Consider the following 24,557-nt stretch of genomic DNA (forward strand, 5'->3'; position numbering starts at 1 on the left):
CCCGCAGTGCCCCCGCTCCTCTGGACACACTGCTGTGGCACCCGCACCCACAGTGTCCCACCGCTGCTCCCAGAAATCTGCTCAGAAAACAACATTTGAGGGGAAAGGCAGAAAGGGTGACAGCGCTATCACAGAATTCCAGGAGGGTTTGGGTTGGAAGGGACCTTGAAACCCATCGTGCCGTGGCAGGGACACCTTCCACTGTCCCAGGATGTTCCAAGCCCCAATGTCCAAACGGGCCTTGGACATTCAACGGATCCAGGGACAGCCGCAGCTTCTCCGGGGAATCCATTCAAGGGTCTCACCAGCCCTCACACGGAAGAAGCCAAAGCAGCAGGAGCCAGGAAAAAGACCCCGAACCCCGCCCAAGCAATGCAAACCCCAATGCCCCTCTTCAGACGACAAGTACACACTTCAAAATACATTTCACTATCTAATGGAAATGTTCCTCGATGAGAATATTCTTTTAATTGGGAAAGGGGGGGAGGAACCTCGGTGACTTTTAACACAAGTTTCTGCTTGACAAGTAAAAAAAGTGTCAGGAGTTCTCAGGACCCTGTCCATAACAGGCAGGGGTGCTCTCAAAAACACACCAAAGTCTGCATTCCCAGCAAACCTCCCACCCAACACCACCCAGGGGCTTTGTCCCTCCACCCCAGAACAAGGCTGAGCTGCGGAGCTCAAGCTGCAGAACAAACCCCCCACCCGAAGGACAGAAGCCTGGCTAACAAGCAGAGTGGAACACCGAGGTGTCTGCATGGAAATGCTCTTCCAGCCGCTGGCTCGGCTCCGGGCTGGATGAGCTGCACACGTGTGCTGGGACAGGACCAGGGACACGAGTAACAAACGCTCGGTGGCAGCGGGGCGAGGACACGCTGGGGACAGGACACACAGCACACCTGTCCCTGTCCCTGGTCCCCAGGAGCCCGCTGTGCCCCCAGCAGGCCGCCCACGCTCGCCCCACGCCGCTCCTGCAGGGAATCAGGCTGGCTTGTGTCGCCCATCCAGCTGTTATCATCCTCTGGCTGCCAGCGTGGGGACAAACACAGGGCAGGGCTGAGAAAAGCAGGATCTGGAGCAGTTTTAAAACGGAGTTTGGAAGTTGTAGCTGGCGAGAAAGAAGTCTCTTCCCTGGCTGACAGTGCAGATTCCCTTCCACCTGTCCCACCAAAAGTGCCACTGGACACGAGTGTGTCTCCACAGGGGACAGCTGGTGTTAGGTCAGCTCTAATCGTTTACTCTCCAAGCTCACAGGGTAAAGAAAATCTACTAAGACGTCCTGATGAGTGGGGACCTCTCCTCTTCCGTGCTCTGCAAGAACAAAACCACAGCAAGTTAAACATGGCCATGACAGACCTTCCACCGTGGGAAGCTGGGCTGCCCACACTGCAAGCAGGGAAAGGAGAAGCTCCTGCTTCTAAGGACAATTCCCTCTGAGAGAGCCAGGGCTGCACTGGGAAAGCACCAGGGCAGGGACCTGCTGTAGCCCCTGGCACAGGAGGGAAGGCCAGAGCCACTCAGGCATCACAAGAAGAGCTGCAAACTGCTGGACTATCTCTGTTTGCAGGAAAAGCAACAATAAGCAAAGCAGGAAAAGCACGGGATGCAGGTGTCCCTTTGTCATTCTGACCCCCGTAGAGTGCTCCAGCACATGCACGAGAGCTGGTTTGAAGCTGTGGGGCAGGAAATCCCAGGACAGGCCTTGGGCAGGGGGACAGGTTGACACCCTGGCTGAGCTGCTGACAGCACAGGCAGGCTCAGAAGGAAATGGAAGGAAAAAGGACCAGTCTCTCCTGCACAGGAGACTCAAGAACATCCATGGGGATGGGATGGAACTGGAACCCACCGACTCAGAGGGGTCCCCCAGGCACAGAGGGAAGTTGTGAGACAGCAGTAGGGAGCAGCAAACACATGAGACCACAGTAAGGCCACAGCAACTATGGAGAAAACAGCCTCCTAGAGAACCCAGGCTATTCCTCTAACCAAAGGCTTGGTGTCATCTGAACCCTGTCACGGTGAAATGCTGGCATCAGCTTTCACCCTGACAGGCACCTTAATGCCAGCGTGTCATCTTGGGACAGAACTTCTCATAAACAGATTTACAGGCTGCCTTGTAAATAGACAATCCTGGAGAATACTTCCTGCTGCTGCTGTCTGTGCAATTCATCTGCTCTTTGGCCACCAATTTGCATTATGATTCTGAAAAATAACCCACTGGCACAGCACAACACCAACTAAATCTGTCCTCAGATACGGTGCAGTTTTTGCATCTTATCCCTCAGGGTCCTCTAGACAGGCTGATTTATTTCACTACTGCTGGCAAGGGACTGGGCACAGAGACAGGACCTGCCTTACCAGGCTTCTCGGGTTAACTCCGCTCCTTTGCTTTGGTGCGTTTATTCTGAGTCTATTAAAACTTCCCCTCCCTAGAAAGGTCATTCCCAACAAAAACAGTATAAAGACACGTGCAGAAAAACACCAAAAAGTAAAATCAACCACAAAAAAAAAAAAAAAAAAAAGAAAATCAAATACAGGCAGATGGACAGCAAGTAAAGTGAAATGCAAGTGCTGCTTACCTCTTCACTTATCCTCTGGGACCTGCATGCCAGCACAATGAAAACAATCCCAAACACAATCCCCAGAGCCATGATTACAAAGGGGATCCCAGTCACAACACTGGCTTCCAGCAGGACGTGCCTGAGTTTGCTGGCAGATGCTTCATCAATCAGAACACTCTGCAGCAGAGAGAGATGAAGAAGAAAAAAAGTTTATTTATTTCTGTGCTTTCTGTAAGATCACTCTTGTGAAGGGCAGGGAAACAACACCCCCACAACTCTCTACCACTGCTTCCTGACACACTTCCCCCTTAAAGTTCTTCCAGGGGGCAATGGGGTCACCTAGTATGTATTGCCAAGGAAAACAGGGATTTTTAACTTTTGTTTGTAAAATGGACTAATAACAATTGATTCAGTGATCCAACTACAGCACAAGAACATTCTCAACAGATGACTCGAAAAAAGGTGTGATCTCCTCAAGCCCTGCCTGTCTGAGCACCCCTTTTCCTCATGGCCAACTCCTTTGAGTTTAAAAGGAGTGTCTGACTGAGAGTGTTTGGCAGGGCTGAACATAACACTACAATAAGCAGCAGGAGAGTGTCAAGAAAGCAACACCTTTCTACCTATTGCTGTACAAACAACAAGAAAATCAGCATTTTCTTTTCTGGCTAGCTCAGAGGGTATTTTTGCAAGCATTACCATGCCACAATGCTGGAAAAACATGGCAGAACTATTTACCTCATTGATATACATCACTGGGAAAATCAGCGTTCGGATGTTGCCGGTTTCACTGTGTGGAAAAAAAATAAGATATGGGTTTGGAACTTTTTCACCTGAGGGTTGTGAAGAGCAATTACACAACAACAATGAGCAAACAAAGTGTCCCTAAAAAGCCTCTGGGCTGTTCCTTATTGCTGTGGATTTTCACTTCCCTGCTGGAGTAGGACAATCTCGATCACACGTATTTTGGGACTTGGTGGGCACTGAAAAGCAGGGATCCATCTGGGGCTCATTAGTAACTGAGTGACAGATTTGTGCCCAGGCAGCAGGAATTGAGCTAAGCTGATGTTGAAGGTTACTCCTCTTTGTAAAACACAGGAACTATTGTCCAAGCAACATGGGCACAGCAGCCAAAATCCCCCAACAGTTGGCACATGTGGAATCCCAGCCCAGGCAGGAGCTGTGTTACTGTGACAGCTCCTGGGCACTGGGAAACAAGCCTGAAGTTTCCCAAGGGGACTGGGCAGATAAAACACTTCTGTTGTAGTCATTACAGCCAAGCTGTGCCAATAAACAGGAGGAGTAGCTACCACACAGCATTCTTTACTCTGCAGGTGGAACTAGAGAATCTGCTTGATCTGTGAGAGGGGTGCCCCTTAGAACTGAGATTCAACTGGACTTCTCTCTCCCACACTTGCCCTCTCCAACCCATATTCCACCAGAACACTGCAGAAAAAACATGCTGAATATCAGCACAGATATAAGACTCCACCCAGCAGCAGAGAGCACTCACAAAAATTCAGGTAATTTTCGGACGTGAACATTGACCTGCATCCGCTTGGCAGCCTGCAAGACGAGCCCTGTCAGCTGGGGAATAAAAGAGATCAGTGTTAAATAAACCAGGGAAGCTGCAAGAATGAGAACTGTGGGAATGCAGCAAGAACCTGGCACACAGCACACAGCAGGATCTGCACTGGACCTGAGGAGAGGAGCTGTGGAATTTCCTCCCGATTTAGCCACACATGACAGCCTGGTGAGTCAGAGCACTGTTTCTGTAAACCAGGCAGGTCGAGACTGTGCTCTTTTCCTCGACCCACATTTCTCTGCGGGGGTGTAGAGATCACTGCTGCACTGGCTTTAGCTGGGAGAGAATGAATTTTCTCCACAGGAGCTGGTATCAGGCTGTGTTTGGGAACTGTGATGAAAGCAGCGTGGGTAACACAGGGATGTTCCTGTGATTGCTGAGCAGTGCTGGCACAGCTCCAGGCCTTTTCTGTTTCTCACACTGCCCTGCCATGAGTGGGCAGGGTGTGTGACACACTGGGAGGGGACAGGGACAGGACAGCTGACCCAAAAAGGGATCTCCCATGCCATCCAGCATCACAGAACTACTACAGATTCCTTGAGGTCAATGGGGCTAGGCCAGTTCACACCATCCAAGGAGGCGACCTAAACCCAGGTGCTCGGATCCATCCACCTGCAGAACCCTTGCAGAAAGGCTGCACTTACAGGATTGATGTCCAGAAACGTCTCGTGGTATTCCTTTCTGGGACGCATGCCCTCTATGTCCTCTACAAACTTTGGATCCGCCTGGTAGAAATGCGGAGCCGACAGAAATATCGGAGCACCTGGAACGGGGAGACACGGAGCCATCACCACAACGGAAGGGCCGAGCAGGAGCCCCGGGGTGCTCAGAGCTCTGAGCCAGAGAGGGGAGGAGGCCCTGGAGCTGTGTGTGGGACACGGCCGTACCCTGGCGGCAGACGCTGACGTTGAGCACGCCGGTGCCGGGGCAGTTGCCGGCGGGCACGCAGAAGCCGGCGTTGGCCGGGTTCACCGACGTGTTGGCAAACACCATGGAGGAGGGCACGAAGCGGAATGTGGGCACCCCGGCCACGGCTCCCGAGCTGTCGTACACCAGGAACAGGGACCTGCAGGGGGGCAGAGCAGAGAGAGGGGCTGCAGCAGGCACTGTGCTCCTGCTGAGGCCTGCATGTCTGCCCTGCCAAGCACACCTCTCATCACAGAGGGTCCCACTGCTGCATGCAGCGTGAGTGCTGAGAGGGACCAGGAAAGGAACGTGGTCGTGGCACACAGAACAATCTGGCACGTCCTGAACCCAGCCTAACACACATACATAATGCCAATATTTCCTTGGTACGTTTCAGACAGCATCATGTGAAGTCATGAATCTCTGAAGAGGGCAACCTGGGTTGTCTAAAAAAGCACAGCACAGAGGAAGGCTTTGGAGGAAAGAAGCTTAAGCAAAGTTTATATAAATCCTTCCATTCCCCTCATTACTAGCCTTGCAGTCCAGTCTGTTCCAAATTTTCACCTAACAAATCTTCATTTTCAAATAACACATCCTTAACTGCAGACTGGGAGGTTTTTTTGTAACTCTCATCCTTCCCACCATGAATAAATGCAGAGCACTGTGACTGTTCAATGAAATCACAGGAGGAGAACACCAGCCTAACAGGACACCTCCAGGGGAATGGACACAAACGCTCTGCTTTGAAGCCTGAGTGCCACTGCTTTCTCCTTACCTGCAGAAGTCAGAAGAAAAGATGTAAATGTTCTCATCTTTGCTGATCAGCGGGTGAAAGGACGTCCCATCCGTGCCGTTGATCATGTTGCACGCCTCTGTTGTCCACCAGCTCAAGGACCTGAACAAAGGGAAGCACAGAGAGCAAGGGCTAAAAGATGTCCTGCAGCAGTCAGGCAATGCCAGCTCCTGGCCTAAGCAAATGGGAATTAGACCTGGACAGTGCCAATTCCTCCTGCCTCAGCTCTGCTAACAAACCCATTTCAAACCCTTTTCTTAAGCTGCACTTGCATTCTCTTTGAACTGGCACCAGGCAAGCAAGGGGCAGGTTCTGACAGAGGCAACAACACATATAAAAACTTACTCTTTTCCTTTCCACTCCACGATCCTGGAGAAGTTCAGGTAGTTCGTTTCCCCACTCAGGAAAACATATTCTCCATCATCAGATCCATTCATCTGCAAACAGATACAGGAGCTTTCAGTGGCTGCACTCACCCTGTGGCACCTGGCTGGTCACTGCGAGGGGGTGGCAGGAGCTGAAGCTGTCACCACTCCAAATCCACCCCAGGAACACTGTGCAAGGCAGGAATGGCTCCAGCACAGAAACAACCCCCAATTTCACTCAATTACCAAGGAAACCAGGACGTTTTCTAGCAGCTTGCAGTGGCCCCACAAAGCCCGTGTTATTGAAGGGAGCCCAGGCAGGATCTGCCATCCCCGCCTGCTGTCCCAGCCCCAGCAGTGCCGGCAGTGGCCAGGGGAGGCAGCAGCAGGCGTGGCCGTGCTGTTACCTTGCTGAAGAGCCCGAAGACGGGGTCGATCTCGGGGTGCAGGACGTGGATGGTGGAGAGCAGCCGGTCCCTGTAGCCCCAGAGCAGCTCGTGCACGCTGTGCACGGTGAACAGCGACTCCTGGTACAGCAGCAGCAGCACCTCGGTGGCAAACTGCAGCGGGGTCGACCTGGTCCACTCCATGGCAGTCTGCCAGGGCATTGGGACGAGGGAGAAATGGTCACATTTACTGGGGAATGAAATATCTGCATCCACAACCAGACACCTGCCACCACTGCACGTTCATTTCCCCAAAATTTAAACATTAACAGCATTTATTTCCTTCCTAGCTGACAAGTGGGCTTGTAACAGAGGTCAGAACAAAAGAAGGGCATTTCTTTGGGCTAACCAACCTGTGGCTCTTCTCATAATGCCTGTTACAGTACATCACAGCCAAAAATCTGAAGGAGAGGTAATCCTTACCATCACGAGATGCCTGGGAGGAATTGAAAATACAGTGTTGGTACTGTCTGCAGCTTTCAGTGAGCTGAGTCCTATCTACTGCTATACACAGGGCACTTCTGTACTCATTCACATCAGACATTTTTGGAAATGCTGGGGAAAAAGCTGAAATGAAGGCACCCTGCAACAGGATGGGGAGTAAAGGCTGAATCACACCCCCAAGTATTTGAGTACAGCCTGACTGCCTCTGGAAGCTGTGGCAGATTGGATCTGCTTGTGCTCATGCTGTCCCTGTGTAAGACTGAAATAATGGTCTGCCTGTCATCACCATGGGACTCTTTCACCTAGCACACTCTGGGGGTGCATTTTTGGCTTTTAATACTCTGAGGGGTCCTTTTCAGGTCTGTCTGAAACTGCTCTACTGCAGTTTGTTTCTGGTTTGAGAAGCAGACTTGGAGACAGCTTCTCCAATTTTGACAAAACAACTGCAGGTATTCCTAACCCTCTTACACTGGAGTTCCTCCTAAGCATCTGACATCACTAATTCCCTGGTTTCCCTGACTAATGGAAGCCCAGTAAGCCTGATTCCCCTTGGTCCCTGGAGAATATGTGATCTCATAGTACCACAGAAGGCACTAACACTGCAGAGGTGTGAGGCTCCCCACAACAGTCCAGCCCCAAAGTGAGACCAGCATATGCTCTCTTGTTCTTCCATCACATGTGTCTACCACAAAGGGAGAGTCAGGATGAAGCAACACACTGCTCCTCTGAAGTGTGCCAGGATGAATTCCAAGCAGGAATGGAAGAGAACTCACCACTGCAGGAATATTTATTGTCCTGATCAGGTCCACTTCAGGGTCTCCCACTGATTTCTCAGGTTCAAATACGTAAGTCTTTGGGTTTAGAGCTGACACTTTGGTTCCATTGTCCAAAAACTGGACATGCACTCTTGGCCTGTATTCCCTGAAAGACAAGAGTTTGTTCTCTCATCAAGTTAAAAAAGCAGACACAGCATTCATTGCAATTAACTTAGGGCTGCTCTACTGCTTTAAGCACCTTTTCAGTGGTGGCATTTTCAGTTCTTTGGAAGGATATTCTCTCACTGACACAAACTCCCTGTGTGTCAGTGTCAGCTGAGTCAGACCTCATGGGGCGTTTCCAAAAATGCCACCCTGCCTGTTAATTGCACCTCATAGTTTTGCCTCCTCTTTAAAAACCTCAAAGGAAGGACAACCATTTCAGATGTCTCAGAAGGATTTAGAGGCACCCTATATGAATGAGACTGCCCTTGAAGTCCAGTTTGAAAAGGAAACTGCTGCATGCAAAATTCACTTCCATAAAGATGCAGGCTGCATGTGTGTCATGGAGCTGACCTAAGAACCCACCAGAATCCTTCTGCTGGCTTCAGAGCACTTGGCACTAGGGCTCACATGTGGCATGACTACAGAACAAGCCTTATTTTAGTTCTCCTTTAATTCTGGAGCAGGAATCCTGGGCACGACAGAAATTCAACTGCATTTTTGCTGCTCAGTACCCATGGCCTGGGAGGTTGCTGCTGTTCCTGTCTAAGCACTCAGACAGCAGGACAAAACTCAGGATTGCTGACAAACCAGTCCAATTGGCAAGGAACATCAAATAATACCTGCTGGCCTGAGGAGAAAGTCAGATCCTAATTACCCTGGAACACATGTCAGGAGCACAACTCAATTTTCATTGCCATTAGCACTTTACCAACCAGGGCTCTGCAGTTGTGCAGGACAGGCTGCCACACAACAAGCCCAAAAGGGAAATGGCAGGCAGGCTGCTCACTGCCTGGCACGCACAGGAGGTGAAATTCCCCATTTCCTCAGCCTGCAGTGACTCAGGAGGCTGTTTACTTTCACATCTGCCTGGGCAAATCTCAAGTCACAAGACATGAGGGAGAGCTGTTCTGCCAGACGTTGTGCTTTGGTGTTCTGCATTCAGCTCGGATTGAGATTCTGCCCTGGCTGCACTGCATCCATCAGTGCAGCTTCACAACAGGCTGCATTACTCTGGCTCAGCTTCCACATCTAAAGCAAACTGCAGAGCCTGTGGAAAGGCCTGCTGTTATTAGAAACCAGCCACTTCCCATCTTCCTTACCCAAACAGTGTCTCTACCACCCCCCAGCATCCCTGCCACACAGGAACTTTCTGGTGTAGCAACACTTCCAGCTTGACTTGGCAAGAGCCTCTTGGACAGCAGTCTGTTTTATAGCCCAGGGCTCAGACTGAGGAGATGGAAATGGACAGCTGTGAAATGCCTCCCTCAAATAGGCCAGGGGTAACCTGAGACACCTCTCCAGTTCTGGAGAGGAAAATAATACTCCCTGATGAGGAATATGAGTAGGAGGCTCTAAGATGTTAAAGCTAAAATGTTGTAAATGTGTGCAAGACCAGACAATATTTCAGTGTTCTTTGGGACTCAGCAGGCTTGGGCAGACAGGCAGCTTGCACTTTGTAATTATTTATTTTACATGCTGCCAGTTCAACTTCCAGGATTTAAAAACACCAGCACTGCGATGTTTTTGTTACAGCATCTGCCTCAAGTGCTTCACAATGTAAGCTGGTGAAAACTCAGCTGCAGGAAGAGACTCTCTGGAGCCCTCCCACCTCCTCCCTGCCACTGACTGCATTTTTCCCTCTGCTTGTCTGGCTCAAGTTCACTCCCAGCCCTTCCCTGTTTTATAAAATCACGAGGCCATGCACAGCCACAGCCAGGCAAGGGTTTTACAGAATCTGCTGCAAGAGAGCTCTCCACTTCCCAGCTTTTCCTCCTTCCTCCATCAGACACAGCAGAGCACAGGGGAATCCTGTCCAGACATGCCAAGAGTCAGGCAAAGCAAACAAGCCAGAATCAAGTGGAATGTGTGAAGCGCGGAAAATAGACTTCACAACCCGTAAAGTTGTGGAGTAGGTACGTATTTTATTCAGCGCTGGACGCAGGGGGAGAGCATCCTCCCAAATCCTGCGTACCTTACATGCTTCTTAACCTTCTATTTATCTAGGAAGTACATGCATATTCTAAATCGCCTATACATATTGATTTTCTGCCCCGCCTGTTTCCCCGCTTCGTATGGAAATTAGCTGCATATTCATTGCGGCTGCGTGGTTAATTGAGTCGGTGGTCTTCAAATGAGTCTGTGGGCAGAAAACGATGAAGTAAAAGTCTTCCTCACTCATTGAACTTTTCACCTTGTCTTTCCACGCATGCGCTTGTAGTCTCTTGGTTGCAGACTTTGTTCTTTTATGGAGAGGGACACCTTCCTATACTTCAGGGGTCTCTTATCGTGAATTCCTTTCTTTATTTAAGCACACAGTGACTGATACTATATGTTGTACATCGTGCATTCCTTTCCTTATAAGCACACAGTGACTGATACTAGGTTATATTCTTCATTCTATTTTAATCCTTAAATCCCCTGTTTCATGTGCAGACTCTTTCCTTCTCCCCCTGTCCCCACCAGGAGCACTGCAGGGAGGGGATGCAGGGAAAGGCTCTCCCAGCAAACCAGCAGCTCAGGCTGGGCCTCCCCTGGGGCAGGGACCAGCCCAGCCAGCACAGCACCAGCCCCATCCACCCTGCTCCTCCAGGGACAAGGTGCAGCTTCCCACAGCTGCGTGTGACACCCAGGAGAGACTTGGAGCTGAGCAAAGGGAAAAGACAAAGCTGGCAAAGAGGACTGAACACCTGTGTGGTTCCTGCAGCTCTGTGAACCCTGGAGCTGTCCTGCTGATCTTCCTGACACAGAACACGTTGCTGACTAATGCCCAGAGTTACACACCTGAAGGAAAGCCTTGAGAGCTTGTGGATCATCTTTTCTCCGGCTCTACTGGCTCATGTTATAGCAGGGATTTTGCCAAAGCACCACGTGGAGTTTGCCATGGCTAAACAGACACACAACTAGAATGCAGAGGAGACAGGGGAAGGGACTGCTGGCAGAGGGAGAAGCAAAGCTGAGCTGTGGGAAGAAGGAAACTGAAAGAAAAACTGAGGTTCTCACAAAGGCTTCTGCTTTCATCCAGCACTTTTTCAAATCCCAAGAGATTGTGATAATTTTGCAGCTTTGGTAAAGACAGCTCCTTCTGGCAGTGAGCCAGTGCCTGGCCTGGATAAGCCTGTGTGCCCAGAAGTGAGGCTGACAGTCAGGAATCCACCTTCTTGCCTGGTGATGGAGTTCCTCTTCACTCAGGACTCCCAGGACCACAGCCCTTCCCACCACAGGCTGCCCCTGGTGTACACAGCTGCAGGCAGCTGAGCAGAAGGAAATCTCGTGTGTAAAGTGACTTCAAAATCTCTCCATGCCACACAGGACAGCTCTGGGAGCTGGACAATATCTAACACTGCACATGGCCTTACTAAATCCATCAGTAAAAATGAGAGATAGGTTTAAAACCTCAGCAGGTTTTTTCAGTGAGGGCTGGCTCAGGAAGACCCTTTTAGTACCACTCTGTGTTTTTCTGGCCACATTTTATCCATGTGGATTCTGCAACTCCAGCTAGGAACCAATTCCTGAGTGAGCACAAGTCACACTTCTGTGTAACACTCCTCACCCCAGCACCACCCAGCTCACAAGACAGCAGGCCAGGATGCATCAGCTTCCTCTGTGTTCAGAAATGAAGAGCAGCAGCACACCAGCAAAACTTTGCCAAAATCTGACAGAAGCCCCTGGCTTCATCTGAAAGCAGTCACAGGTGTCAGTGCTGTCTGTGTGGCAGTGACCATGCTCCCCTGGACAAACCTTCCCTCACACAGTAACACCTAGGTTTTCTCCTGGAACAGGATCCCAGGCCTTCTGGATTCCTCACACAAAACCCACAGTTTTTGTGCAGTGTGGAACTCCTGAGAGGGTCCTACCTGTAGGTGTATGGTCCTATTTCCTCCACGAGAGGAGTAGCACCTTGGAGCACTTCCAGAGGATTTGACACATTGAAGAAGTAGAACTGCATGTAGACTGGGGGGGGAGGGTCCTCCCAGGCCTCAAAGGTTTCTGTGCCATTCTTCAAGACTGTTCCCTGGAACAAGAGAAAGGCACATCAGCTGCTAAAGCTGACAGGACAGAGAGGAATTCCATGCCTTGGGAACAATCACAGGCAGTAAGACTCAAGACCCCAGTTCTAGATCTGGTTTACTTGGAAGCAGCTCAATATCAACCAGCCCTGGCACCTGCCCTCCTGGGCACAGGCCAGGGGCAGCACTGGTTGGTTTGCAGTTCCAATTCTCCCCACAGACCATTTTTCAGAATGACATTTTTCACAGTGGAGACTGATCAGCTATTACTCAGCAATCCTGTCTCCTTTCCTGCATCAGTAAAATCCTCCACCTGGTGCAAGACACCACAAAACTTGCCAACATTACAGATAAAAGTACAATCCAGTGTTGGGAGGCCAAAAGAGTCCTGCCCTCAATGATTTCTTTGCCCAAGAATGTCAGATTCCAACACAGCTGTGAGATTCAGTCTCCAAAGCAATCAGACTTTGTTTTTCACTGGCCTGTGAGAAGAACTGTGAATGACAAATTTCTTTCACATAGGCACTGTAGGATTTGTGCCTTTCCAAGGTCTTGGAATAGGGGGAAAATTGTTTGCTCTCTGTCTTTAATTTCTTTCCTACAGCAATGTCAGCACATGCATCTCCAGACTCACAGTCTGTCAGTCCATTTTGTAACCAAGCTATAAACCATTATTTTATAACAGAAGCACTTGAGAAATGACACACTGATTCCCTTACCTCAGTGATACCCTTATCAGCATACATATGTTATATGGAAAGTCACAACCACACCTGTCATGTAGAGCTCTGTAACACAGGCCTCAATCTGTCTATTTATTATTATCCCATTTTGGATAACATTCACCCCACTTACAAAGCATCCCCACCACCAAAATCAAGGCTTTTCATGCATTTATAACTCTTGAACTACTTCAGGGGTCCCACAGAGAAATCTGGCTGGCAGAGTGAGTTTTCAGGAACAAACACAAAGAAAACTCTGTCTGTGAAAAACCACATCACCTGTAGGCGGAAGAAAGGGAGGAGGGGAATGATTTGCAATTAAATGGGTCTCATCAACACTCATTCTTTTCATCCTTCTGCGAAAACAAGTGGAATATTGTGAGTGGAAGCTCAGAAGCAGGGCAGGCTGGGCAGCTGCCAGCTTGTGGTCAGTGTTCAGGGTCTTATCAGCCACACTTGCTTCAGGACTCATTCTTGGCCTTCCCACTCAAGGAGCCGTTTTCTCTCCATGCAGACTTGAGTTTTGGAGGGCGAGATAAAGAGAAGACTGTTTAAACTCACTGGCAGGAGCTTGGCATGGCAGCAGTAATGCTGAGTGGCAGGGAGGGCCAGCCCAGCTGGTGGCATTCTGCACTTGCAGCCTGCTCTCCCCATAGGATTAAACCCCATATATTCTGTGCACATCTCAAAAATTACTGTGTTTCAGACACACTGGGGAGCTTGGAGCCTCTCTTTGGAACTACCAACACCTCATATTTACAATTTCCTACACAGCCTGATGCCTTTGTTTTCTTTTGATTTATGCCAAGGAGACTCATCTCTCCATCCACGAGTATCCACTGGTCATATTCATTCCAGATTTATTTCTTAGATTGCAAGGCACAATTTGCATCTCCCACATAAATCAAGTGTCTATTTATAGCTCCGTACAGTGACAGCAATCCCAGATTCACAAACTCCTGAGCTGGATTCAGAGAGACTCCCAAAAACTGTCAAATTACGAAACATGGTAAGCTCATCAGGACTTCTCCTTTCCAAGTGGAGTCCACGCTCATTTCCAGTGTTCCACAGCATCCTTCCTGCTGATTGCATTTATCAGCCAGCCCTGAACTCACAGCCCTCTCATCTGCTGCTGTTTTCTTGCACTGACTGTGCTTTACACACAGGAAACAAAAAGGGAGCTTTCCCTCCCAAATATAACTGCTACTGGCAGTGATGGTGGGAGTGGGAAATGGTACTGAACATTTCTGAAACCTGCACAGAAAATTTAATTACTTTTTTTACTTATTTCCTGGAGCCCCTAAACTTTTTAATTCAACATATATGACATGGTATAACTGCACCTTAAGATGATGGGGTAAGTGTTCAGACCAGCATGAACAGACCTCTCTACTCCTGCATCTTGGGAATATCCTGCCCCAAAGGAGCATCCCCATGGATTCTTCAGCCAGGCCTCCATACTAAACTCTCCTGAGAGCTCCAGTATTTTGCATTAAACAACACCAGTAAAAAAATGATCAATACCTCAACTAAATCAAAGGAGAAAACATCTTCCTTGTCCTTTAGGGCCTGCAATATTCCAGCCAACTCAGCCTGAGAGATGGCTGGTGACAAGTCCAGTGGAATTTCAAGGGGTTTGAAGTATAAGTGCTTTCTAAAATTCTCACCATAAGGGAAACACCTGGCCCAAAGGACTGACTGACTTCCAAGCCTGAAATTAGGAGCATAGCTCCAAGATTGATGGTGTGTGTGTGTATGCATATATATATATATATATATATATATATAATAGTAGGTTGTATTCATAACCTGCACACCTGTGGCCAGGATCTACCCACCAGAAAGCACAAGCCAACACCTGTGGCAGCTGGGAATGCCTTTCTCCTGGGGAGGATTCATCCTTGTTCATTAGAGATTTTTTTCCTCATTACTCTCTAGAGTTTCAGGTGCTAGGCCCTGATAACAAACAGGTTTTGGCCATCTGATTGGGATGGCACGTTTATCAAAATACAATAAAATAGCAAATAAAGACTATGTTGATGAGATGTGAATGCCTTCTGGGATAAGAAGTGCCAGTGTTCTTGTCACAACACATCTGCCCTCTGATTTTCAAGGGGATGTGAAGTGTGACAGCAGGCTGGACTCCCACTCTTCCCACCCCCTCTCTGTATCCAGGTGCTGCCTTTGGCTGACAGGCTGCTGCACACAGCCCCCTGTGAAAGCAGAGCCATCCTCAGGGTTCACCGTGCTGGGCTTGGAGACACAGTGCTCCAGCTGTTCCAAAATAGAGCTTTCCACTCCAGCTGCACTTGAGGCTGCAAAGGCAGCCCCTCACTGCCAGGCAGCTCCGTTTCAGGACGGCTGGAAGGCCCTCAGAGGAACAGCAACTCCTTGCAACAGCTCAGCTCTTGCCCCATTGCGAAGGCAAACTGAGATTTGTCTATTTGCACAAGCTTTTCTAAGCCACACGCGCGGTTACACAAGAGACAGCAGCTTTCTAGGCTCCACACAAATGAGGGGAAGCTCACGTGGGATCAAGCAGATGTGGGAAGAAGCCAGAGGAGCAGAGTGACTGGGAGCAGCCTGCTGTGGGGCTGCAAGCCGTGCTCGCCCAGTCTGGGGGTGTGGCTCCTGGAGAATGCCCTAGGGAGCCGGCAGCTCTGGCAGGGAGCCGACACCTCATTCCCTGCAATCCAGATGTGTGCCAGCAGGAGCTGGGCAGCAGCAGGCAGCAAAAGGCCTGAGCTCTGGAAACTCTATCCTGCATTACTGCAAGCCCTGCTGAGCGAATACCAACTTGCTGTTACATAAGGCTCCGTTCCGGGGAAGGAGCAGGCAGCCAGGAGATAATACGTGTAAGGAGGATCACGCCTAATTCCCGACAGTCCTGCTCCAAATCACGGCTTCCACCCCACTGCTCGAGCACGAAAAACACCTGGAAGGAGAACTTCTGGGTGCAGAGGAGGGCAGGCTCCTTCCCAAGGACAACCAGGATCAGGGGGATGGAGCTGCACTTCCAAGTGCCAAGACCTGCTGCAAGCTCACTGCCAACCTAAAGCTGTGCTTGTAAAGCGAACTGATTTAAGCTGAGACAATGCAGTTTCCATGGTAGGAAATGCTCCCTGTCAATAGCCCAGAGGAAAGAACAGTAGGTTAGGAGATCACAGATGATCTGGTCACCAACTAAACAACAGCACTGGTCAAATCCCTTCATTGGTTAGCATTCCTGACTCTCTGTCAGAGTAAGAGCTAAGGTGATATTCCTCAGATAGATAAATAATTGTTCATTTACAAAGGACTTCCAAGAGAATTACTAACACAGCTGCCCTTTCTCACTGAACCACTGGATAAACGCACAGTGGTAGAGAAACCAAAGCTTGGGCAGAGCAGGAGCAGTGCAGGCCTCTGCCCCACAGCAGTGCCAGGATGGGTGTCCCCAAGCGTGGAACACCACGGCGAAATGCCTGGCTGCCATCACCCAGCCTGGGGATCTGGGAGACACCACGTGCTCCAGCCCACAGCACCCCTGGCCGGGCTCCAGAGGCACCACTAAACGGAGCAGCAGAATGAGAGCTGCAAGCAATTTATGGCAGAGATGGCAAAAAGAAGGGGCGCTTCAGCTGCCCCCTGCTCCCCTCAGGTGCTGCTGCAGGAGCAGGCTCCTGGCTACAGCCATCAAAGCTGCCTCAACAAGAGGCGTTTTTACCCATCCTCACCGCAATTTTACCCGGCCCAGGGACCAGCGCAGCCTGAGCTCCATTCTGAGCCCCAGCCCAGCCGAGTGGCGCTGGGCAGGGGGGGTTCACGGCCCAGGGATGCTCCTGCCCACTCACCCGGAGCTGCTGCAAGGAGGCAGCCAGCCCCCTCCCTCGGCTGCTTCCAGAAGGAACAAACGCGGAGCTCGGCGGCACCGCGGCAATGCTTTTACCTGCTTCACCTGCAGATCCACCACCGTCTGGAAGACGTGCGCGACCAGCAGCGAGATGCTGGCGATCAGCAGCGTCATGGCCAGGACCCCCACGGTGACGAGGCACAGCGACTTCATGGCTGCGGCCGCTCAGCCGCCGAGCAGGGACCGCCGGGGCTCCTCCGGGCCGGGGCTGCGGGGCTGCGGGGCGGGCACAGCGCGGGCCCCGCCCGCCAGCGCCGGGAGGAGCCGCCGCCCGCCCGCCCCGGCACGGCCCGGGGATGCTCTGCTCTGCTCGGCCCTGCTGTGCTCTGCTGGAATGCTCTGGACAGCGGATCCCGCTGCTGCCCGCACGGGCTCCTGCCTCCTGCCCGCTGGGGATGGCGCTGCTGGAGCGCCTCGCTCGGTGCGGCGGGCGGCGCCGAACAAAGGGCGTTCTGGAAAACGAGAGAAGGAATTCCACTGCGAGATTGCTGGGGGGAAGGAAACTTGCGCTTCTAGACTGAATTTAGCATCGCAGGGAGCGGATTCTGCCACAATTCAGCGCAGTTCAGCTGCCACTAACACAGTTAAGCCGCTCTTGAAAAAATAAACCCAATCGATGTACTGCTCCACTTTCCCGGAGGCAAAGACACCTGCACCAGGGCTTTCCCAGCGAGGGGCATCACGCCAGCCCCTTTCCCCACGGCTTTCCTGTGGCACGAAGGAAGGGAAGCCCTGCGGCACGGCGCTCCCACCCCGGGTCCCAGCAGCACTGGTGTTTCCCAGTCACGAGTGAGCTCCCTCTCCAAACCGCGAGGCTGGCAGCTGGCCAGCTGCAGCCCGATCCAAGCAATGCCTTCCTGAGCAAGAGGGCGAGCTGCCCATCAGCTGGATTTCCTGCTGAGATGGACCGAAGCACCTTCCCTTACAAACACTTCTTCCTGTCATTGTCGTTGCAGCAGCAGAGTTATGTTATTTTGTGCCCTTTCGGATATTTTTGCCTATGAAAGGTTCTGAGGTCATGTGTCACAGTTGTTTGGAAAACCAGAATTTTTGTGGTTCCACCCATGCAGTTAAAACAAACAAAACCACCAGCAACAAAAAAGGTTGTTCTGGCAGCTTTCTTTCATTTAGATTTTCATTCCAGAGTGGCATTTGTAGCCCTGTTTCATCATCATTTCACCAAAAAGCAAGAACCAGAGTACATAATTAGAATCTGATTTTGAAGGCTAATTTAACTTCAGCAATAAAAACCCTCCCCTAAGAAAGACTCTTCCATGAGAATTCTCTCTCTGAAACCATAAACCTTCCCTTCCACCGTAAAATACTTTAGCTGAACCCTGGCACAAATATTTATAGATCAAGCAAAGATTCCCACAGAATTTTGGGTTTGGTTAATTCAGCTTTTTGGTTTATTTTTCCACAAGAATCTACCCATGTGATGCATAGAACCACAGTTTCTCTAGATTCTCAGGGGGATTTTTTTTTTTTTAATTTTGGCAAATAATTTTGCCTTTGGAAGCCAAGGAAGTGCTCCCCAGCCTTGATACAGTGCAAACACTCCTGTGAGGAGTGGCTCCACCTCTGGAGTGCAGCCTGGGAATGCAGTGGGTGCACTGCTGGCTCGAGGCACAGTCCTGTGTCATAATTACAGATTCCTGAAACAAGCAGAGGCACATCCTCCCTTTCCAGCATCATGATGATGTTACAGAGAAAAGAGGCTTTTCCACTTTCTGGGAAGCATGGACATGGTGAAATTGTCCTGTCCCATGCACTGGGAATATCTTTAAGAAACATAAAAAGCCAGACTTACTGAGGTTGTGATGTGGCTCCTTCACTTGGTGCAACACCAGGTGCTCAGCTCCTTGGAGTCTATGCAAGGCAGGAAAAGCTTGTAAGGGATTAGGAAATCACACAGCACAGTATCAGCCAAATCAGAACAGATCCCAGAGATCCCTAGCCCTACTGCTGTGGTTTAGTAACTATGAGGCATTTCTCAGTGGATGTTTAGTGCTGCCCACATCAGGGCTGGGACAGCACTCAGGAGGGTGGGGTTCTGTTCCTGGTCTCTTGGTGAGCACCCATGGCACCTCCTGGATCTCTGGACTTTGACACCTGAGATAGGAATCGTGCTTGCCCTCACTGAATCATCTCCATTGCTGACAGACCTGTTCACACCATGTCTGACTGGGCCCAGGCCTTGAACTTCAGCAGCTGTGGCCTCAGGGCACACAGACACATCAAATAACCTCTCCAGGACCCAGGGTAGTTTCATCTTGACGCTGAAAAAGCAGCTGTAATTGTAAGTGCTTCACCTAATAAACACTCTACCAGTTTCTGTCTTATCTCCAATTTGGGTAGGCTTGCCTACTCATCTCCTGCTGTTTCATGATGTTTGCAGTCTGCTCCTCTCTGTGGGTCTGTGATACCTGGCTGCCCAGCTCACCCACACGACATAAAACACACTGCAGGGGACCTGCAGGTCCTTCCCACTCCCAGTTTCCTGACAAAGAGCCCATGCTGGCTGCAGTTCCACAGCAAGGGCTGAGAAGGACAGCAGCACAAGCCTTACATGCAGAGCTCACTCCCAGCCTTGCAGGAGCAGCTCTTAGGAAACACCCAAGTGCATCACTAACACACAAGGAAAAGGTTTCCTTCCCCCTTCTGCTTTCCCTGCACAGCTCACACATATCCTTGTTACCAGAGAACTCACACACACTGTGGGTGTCTACTACTCTATGCTTAATTAATAAAATTAATTATTTTAATTATAAGATCCTGATTTCAGCTGAGAGTTGAGACATTTCTGAAAGGTTTGTAAGTGGGTAGTGATCACATTTCACTGTCTCAAGCTTCAATTTATTCTTCCCACAGAGGGAAATTAATTGCAGGCAGGAAAGCAATTCACTGTAGGGCAGAGCTACACTGCAATTACTGTGTCCATCAGTGACCTTGGAAAGGTCTGGGAGTAAAGTTGGTGTTTTTGTAAGAGCAGCCTTTGCTCTCGGGTCAGAACACTGCTTGACTTCCAGATTTGGGACAATGACATCCCAGCAAATGACATGTTTGCCTGCAACAGCACTTAATTTTGCTTCTGAGGAAATTATTACTTTAAACTGTTACGAGATTAGCAGCAAAAGTGGTTTTCCTTCTGAAATTTGGGGCTGACCCTCATATATTTGACTCTCCCCAGCTAAATAACTGCAGCCCTCATGGACTGTATGCCACTCACACAGGCATGCACTTGGTGATTGTGATACAGGCCGTGTGGCACATTTTAGAGTCACACAAACATATTCCTTGCAACTCCAGCTATACCAAAACCAGCAAGAACAGCCCCTCACACCCATCACCACTTCTCCCTGGGTCTGCTGCTCCCCTGACTCATCTGCTTGTGCAGCAAGAGCCTTGTGACTCAGGGGTGCCAAGCTGTGCTGCCTGCGTGGGACTGAGCGTCGCTCCGGGCCACCTTTTCCTCACCGCCCTCTCCACATGGATTTCTCCCCTCACACAGCTTTTCCAAAGCTGAATCCCTCACTCAGAACACTCCCTGCCCAGCACAGGCACAGAGCAGTGCTGGAGCCCTCCCTGCTGAGCCAGGAAACACCTTCTGGGGTGGGAGAATGTTGCCAGTGGCTGTGAACAGAGGCCTTTCTGGGAAAGAAAGGCATGGAAATGGCAGGACCTGCACAGGGATGGATGGGAGGCTCTGGCAATTTGCACTGCCTGGCCACCTTACACAGGTTTGCTGAGGGCCTGGCTTGCAGTGCCAAGCCCATCTCATCAGTGAAGCTGCTCCTGTCAGAGCTTTACTACCTTAATTCAGGTTTGAGCTTCTGCAATGCAGATTGCAGCAGGAAGAACGCTGTCTTTTCAAGTGCTTGATCTGATAGTCTTGAGCACTGCCCACAGAGCCTGACACAGTTTTCCAAGCCCTCAGTTTTCTATGCAGCCCTTGAGGCAGCTCCAAGATGAACCAGGTTTACTTGTTCTGCTGCTGCTGAGAGCTGCAAACAGCCCTGGACTACTGGGAACATCCTCTGCACGCCAAGGGTAAGCACAGGTGTGGAAGCAGCCAGGGAGGAACCAAAAACACAGCTGATATGAGTCCATACTGTTCCCAGCAGTAGACCAAAGGAGAAACTGGTAAAAACAGCCTGGAGAAATGCAAAACTAGACCAGGATAGTGTTCACTCTTGCCTTCCAAAGAAGCAGACAGCAGAGCCTGAATCACCATAAAAATGTCTCTGTCTTTATTCTAGGGAGAGCTATAAGGAGCGGGCAAGGCTTCTGACACAGCTGGCTAACAGAGGCAAGTTAGTCCTGCAGGCCAGCTACTTTATCAATCACACATTTCCCCATCAACAGCTGACACTGCAGAGCAGAGACCTGACCCTCCAGCCTTGAAAACCTCTCCTGGTAACCCTGGCCATGACAGATGGAATAAAGAACCTCTCATTCAAACAGAATCCATGGTGAACATGCACTTTTTCTCCTCTAGTATGGCCTGCATGCCTCCTAAAAAGAGGAGCATTACAGTCTACAACCAACCCTCAGTGGGACTTCAGGGCCCAAATCCCACAGCAGTGGATGAACATTCCATCCCTGGCCCAAACTTTCCCAAAGGGAGGGGTCAGAGAGAGAGAGAGCTGCTCCATGTATTTGCTCCATTCAGGACTTTGAGTTTCAACCTATACCCAGTTTTAAGGGAACTGCAGGCACTAGGGAGAGCACATTTGAAATGAGCAAACCAATGGCACACATTTCCCTCACCTGAGAGTCTTGTCCAACATACAAAGGCGAGGGATGCTCCACAGCAGGAACTCTAGGAGTCTCATTTTCATCTTTCTCTAGCCTGTTCTCAACTGCTTTTTGATCTGACAGAGTTCAAGGGCAGACTCCAGCCATTGGAATGCTGCTGCTGCATTAAAGTCTAGATGCACACTACCTCTGCACACAGTTTTACTGAGGAAAAGTGGAGACTTTGCAGTGAGAGCTAGGGATTTTCAGAGTCTCTGCTGACTGCATTTGAGAGAGGATGCAAACCTACAATCAGAGTCTGCTTTGTTCTGAGCCTGTCTTATATCACAGCCTGAAATCTTCCCCTGCTACTGAAGTAAACATAGGGGTTGAAGGCTGCAATTAGATGATCCTGCATCACCTTATGATTTACTTGGGCAATGAACTAACTCTAATTGAAATTCTGCAGTGTAAGGATCTTCTAGCTGGCAGCACCAGTGGCTCCAGAGCAGCACAGCCAAGCACAAAACCTGGGCTGTCCATCCTTGAAGCACACCAAACTCACTGCCACAGATGAGGAAAGACCAAAAACTCTCATTAGAAGTCTCTTCCTGATTCCCAGTGTCCACTGCACTTAAATGCACACTTGCTAGGCCTTGCTAGGAATGAGTCATCCTTCTCCCCAGCTGGCTACTGGCAGCCTCTGGAAAACAAATGCTTTGTATGTCAGCCAGGATACAAACAGCTCCTGTGTGCCAGCTCAGACAAGGGGGCTGTGTGTGGGACAGCCCCCAGCTCCCACCCTGGGCCAGGGCAGCACTGCCCAAGGGCAGGACAGCCACCAGCTCCCCTGGAAATGAGGTGCAGGTCCCAAGGGACAGGTGGGGAGAAGGATGAGGGAAATGCTGTGCAAAGGGTAAAGGAAGGAAGGCTGTGCAATCTCCTACCTTAGATCAGTTTTCTCTGTACCCCCAGCTCTGGAGGGCAGTGCAGAGCCAGGCTCTGAATCCCTGCAGCAGGCAAAGCCTTGGCCCCATGATGTGCTGGGTTTGATCCCAGTGCAGTAAACAACATCCCAGGACTGTTTGGGTGGGCAGGACTCCAGGCTCCCTCCAGAACTGCTCACAGCTGCTGACAGCCACGCTGCCTCCAGCTGCTTGTGTCCTCTGCTCAACACAGAGGGAAAAACTCCGAGGGGGAAAGGGAAGGCAAACGGTGCCTGATAGCAAAGTCAAGCAACCCAGCACCCTTTGGCTATTTCTAGGTCTGTGCTTCTCCCAGAGCCCAGCTTCTCTGTCCCCATTCCTTGTCAGATCCCAGGCTCCGGTCCCAGTGCCCTGTTTCACTTGGGTGCCTGCCAGCCTCAATTCTCAGCATTTAATATCTTAAATATAGGCCAAAAGCAGAGTTGGGCCCTAGGATGGGAGCCACTAGGCTCCAGCACAGCCTGCAATACCTTGTGTAGGTCAGCTGTGTCCTTTTGGGGAAGCAAAAAAGTGTCCCTGCCATGTTTCTAGCATGTGACCCTGGCCCCAGGATGGAGCCAGCGCATCAGGTGCTGGCTCAGGGCCTGCCCTGCCCTCTAACAGGACTGTGTGGGAAAGGACTTCCTGCCTTCCCCTGTCAGCAGAGCCAGCAGCACATGACTAAGTGACCAGTGCCTTCCCCCCTCACACACTGAACCCAGCAAAGAGGAACTTGCAGGGACACATTCAGAACAGACACACAGACTCAATGGCAGCACAACTGCACTTCAAGGCACGCCAAAGATCCTGCTGTGGCCTTATTTTATATCCCTGGCTTTTTATTTCAGGCAGGAGAAATAGGTACCACCAGTGAAGGCAGCTCCCTGTAACTCTGTGATGCCTGTAAGCAAATTTACTCAGGTCACGAAGACAAGCATTACTACCACCAGAGCTTACAGACCATTTGGTAGAATCCTTTCCCAAGAATCCCCACATGGAAAGCAGCCAGGCAAAACAGAAAACAACAAAAAAACCTCACCTCATTTTGAATTAAATTATGTGATTTATAAAACTATACAACTTATTGCAGTTTTCAAGGAAGCAGCATCTAAAATATGGGAGCATCAACACCTATATTCAGAATTTCTAAAAAGCCTAGTTCAGAGTGTGGAAATAACACCACACTTCACCTGCCCTTCATTCTGCATTTTCCTACGAGCCTGACAATGTAAAGAATCCACATGGAAGTCAGAGCACGATGTCTCAAGCTGAGACAACCATGAGAGGCAGTCAGCAGGATTTTGCTGGAAAATCTCAGTTATGGTTCAATTTATAAGAGCTGCTGAGTACCACAACTTCAGTGAAGTCTGAGATGAGCTTGAGACAATTTAGTCAAATATATTATACTTAGGTTTAAACTAGGGAGGAGGTAAAAAGCAACAGGCACCAACCATGAAAGGGCACCTGGAATGCAGCTGTACCAGCTGGGGAAATGGAGAAAAAAGAAGAACAAAATAGAAAGTGTGACTTGCACACAGTGACTAATAAACTGAGAAAGCTGGCAAATAATGGCTCATGGGAAACAAATCTAGCAGGAAAAGGGATGCAGGGAAAGCTGTCACTGACATAGTGTCATTGACACCACTGTCACAGTACAGAAATCCAGAGAAAGCACAGGAAAAGCAGAAAGAGACTGGCAGGGCAAGCAATAAGCTCTACCTCAAAGCCAAGAAGGAATTCCAAGGCAGATTACTATGGGTAAGAAGGAAAGAATGGCATTAGACCCCTTAGATGTTTTGAGTCGGCTGAGCAAGGATGAAATGAATTCTAACATGGAAAAACAGCAGATCAAACTCAGAATCACAACCTGTGTCCTTAAAAATAGGTGGAAAACCTGTGTGCTGTGTGCTTCTCAGCCTGGGTAAGACCTTTGGGGGTGACATCTGTGTCCAGGTTGGGCCACTGCTCTTAAAGAACAATGACACCAGGCCTAAAGGGGACTCCTGAGGTCCCTGTTAGCTGCCTTCCAGATTTCCATGGCTCATAATGGAAAGCAGGTCTGCATCTGGGGTGTCCTCATTGCTAACCAACCACTCTTCAAGAAGTTAATAGCAACTGAGAGGAAGCATCTCCTCTCTGTTTGGGAGGGAAGAGCTTTTC

The 24,557-nt window shown here is 50.0% G+C and overlaps 1 protein-coding gene across 2 annotated transcripts; it reads right to left on the reverse strand.

The window, feature by feature from the left end:
• Positions 1–408: 408 nt before the first annotated feature.
• On the reverse strand, positions 409–17,405 carry SCARB2 (scavenger receptor class B member 2). 2 transcript variants are annotated; one of them, XM_056489417.1, is made up of 13 exons: positions 16,732–17,091; positions 11,929–12,086; positions 7,868–8,015; positions 6,612–6,800; positions 6,185–6,276; positions 5,822–5,941; positions 5,028–5,206; positions 4,785–4,903; positions 4,069–4,142; positions 3,294–3,345; positions 2,577–2,735; positions 2,356–2,426; positions 1,223–1,311 (listed from the first exon to the last, which is right to left on the reverse strand). In XM_056489417.1, the coding sequence occupies exons 1-12, from the start codon at positions 16,846–16,848 to the stop codon at positions 2,397–2,399; spliced, it is 1,437 nt and encodes a 478-aa protein (XP_056345392.1). In that variant the 5' UTR covers positions 16,849–17,091; the 3' UTR covers positions 1,223–1,311; positions 2,356–2,396. The 2 variants fall into 2 exon arrangements, with proteins under 2 accessions (XP_056345390.1, XP_056345392.1); XM_056489415.1 differs by lacking the exon at positions 2,356–2,426 and having other exon boundaries at positions 409–1,311; positions 16,732–17,405.
• Positions 17,406–24,557: the final 7,152 nt, after the last annotated feature.

The sequence above is a fragment of the Oenanthe melanoleuca genome, chromosome 4, assembly GCF_029582105.1.
Source record: "Oenanthe melanoleuca isolate GR-GAL-2019-014 chromosome 4, OMel1.0, whole genome shotgun sequence".
Taxonomy (NCBI): domain Eukaryota; kingdom Metazoa; phylum Chordata; class Aves; order Passeriformes; family Muscicapidae; genus Oenanthe; species Oenanthe melanoleuca.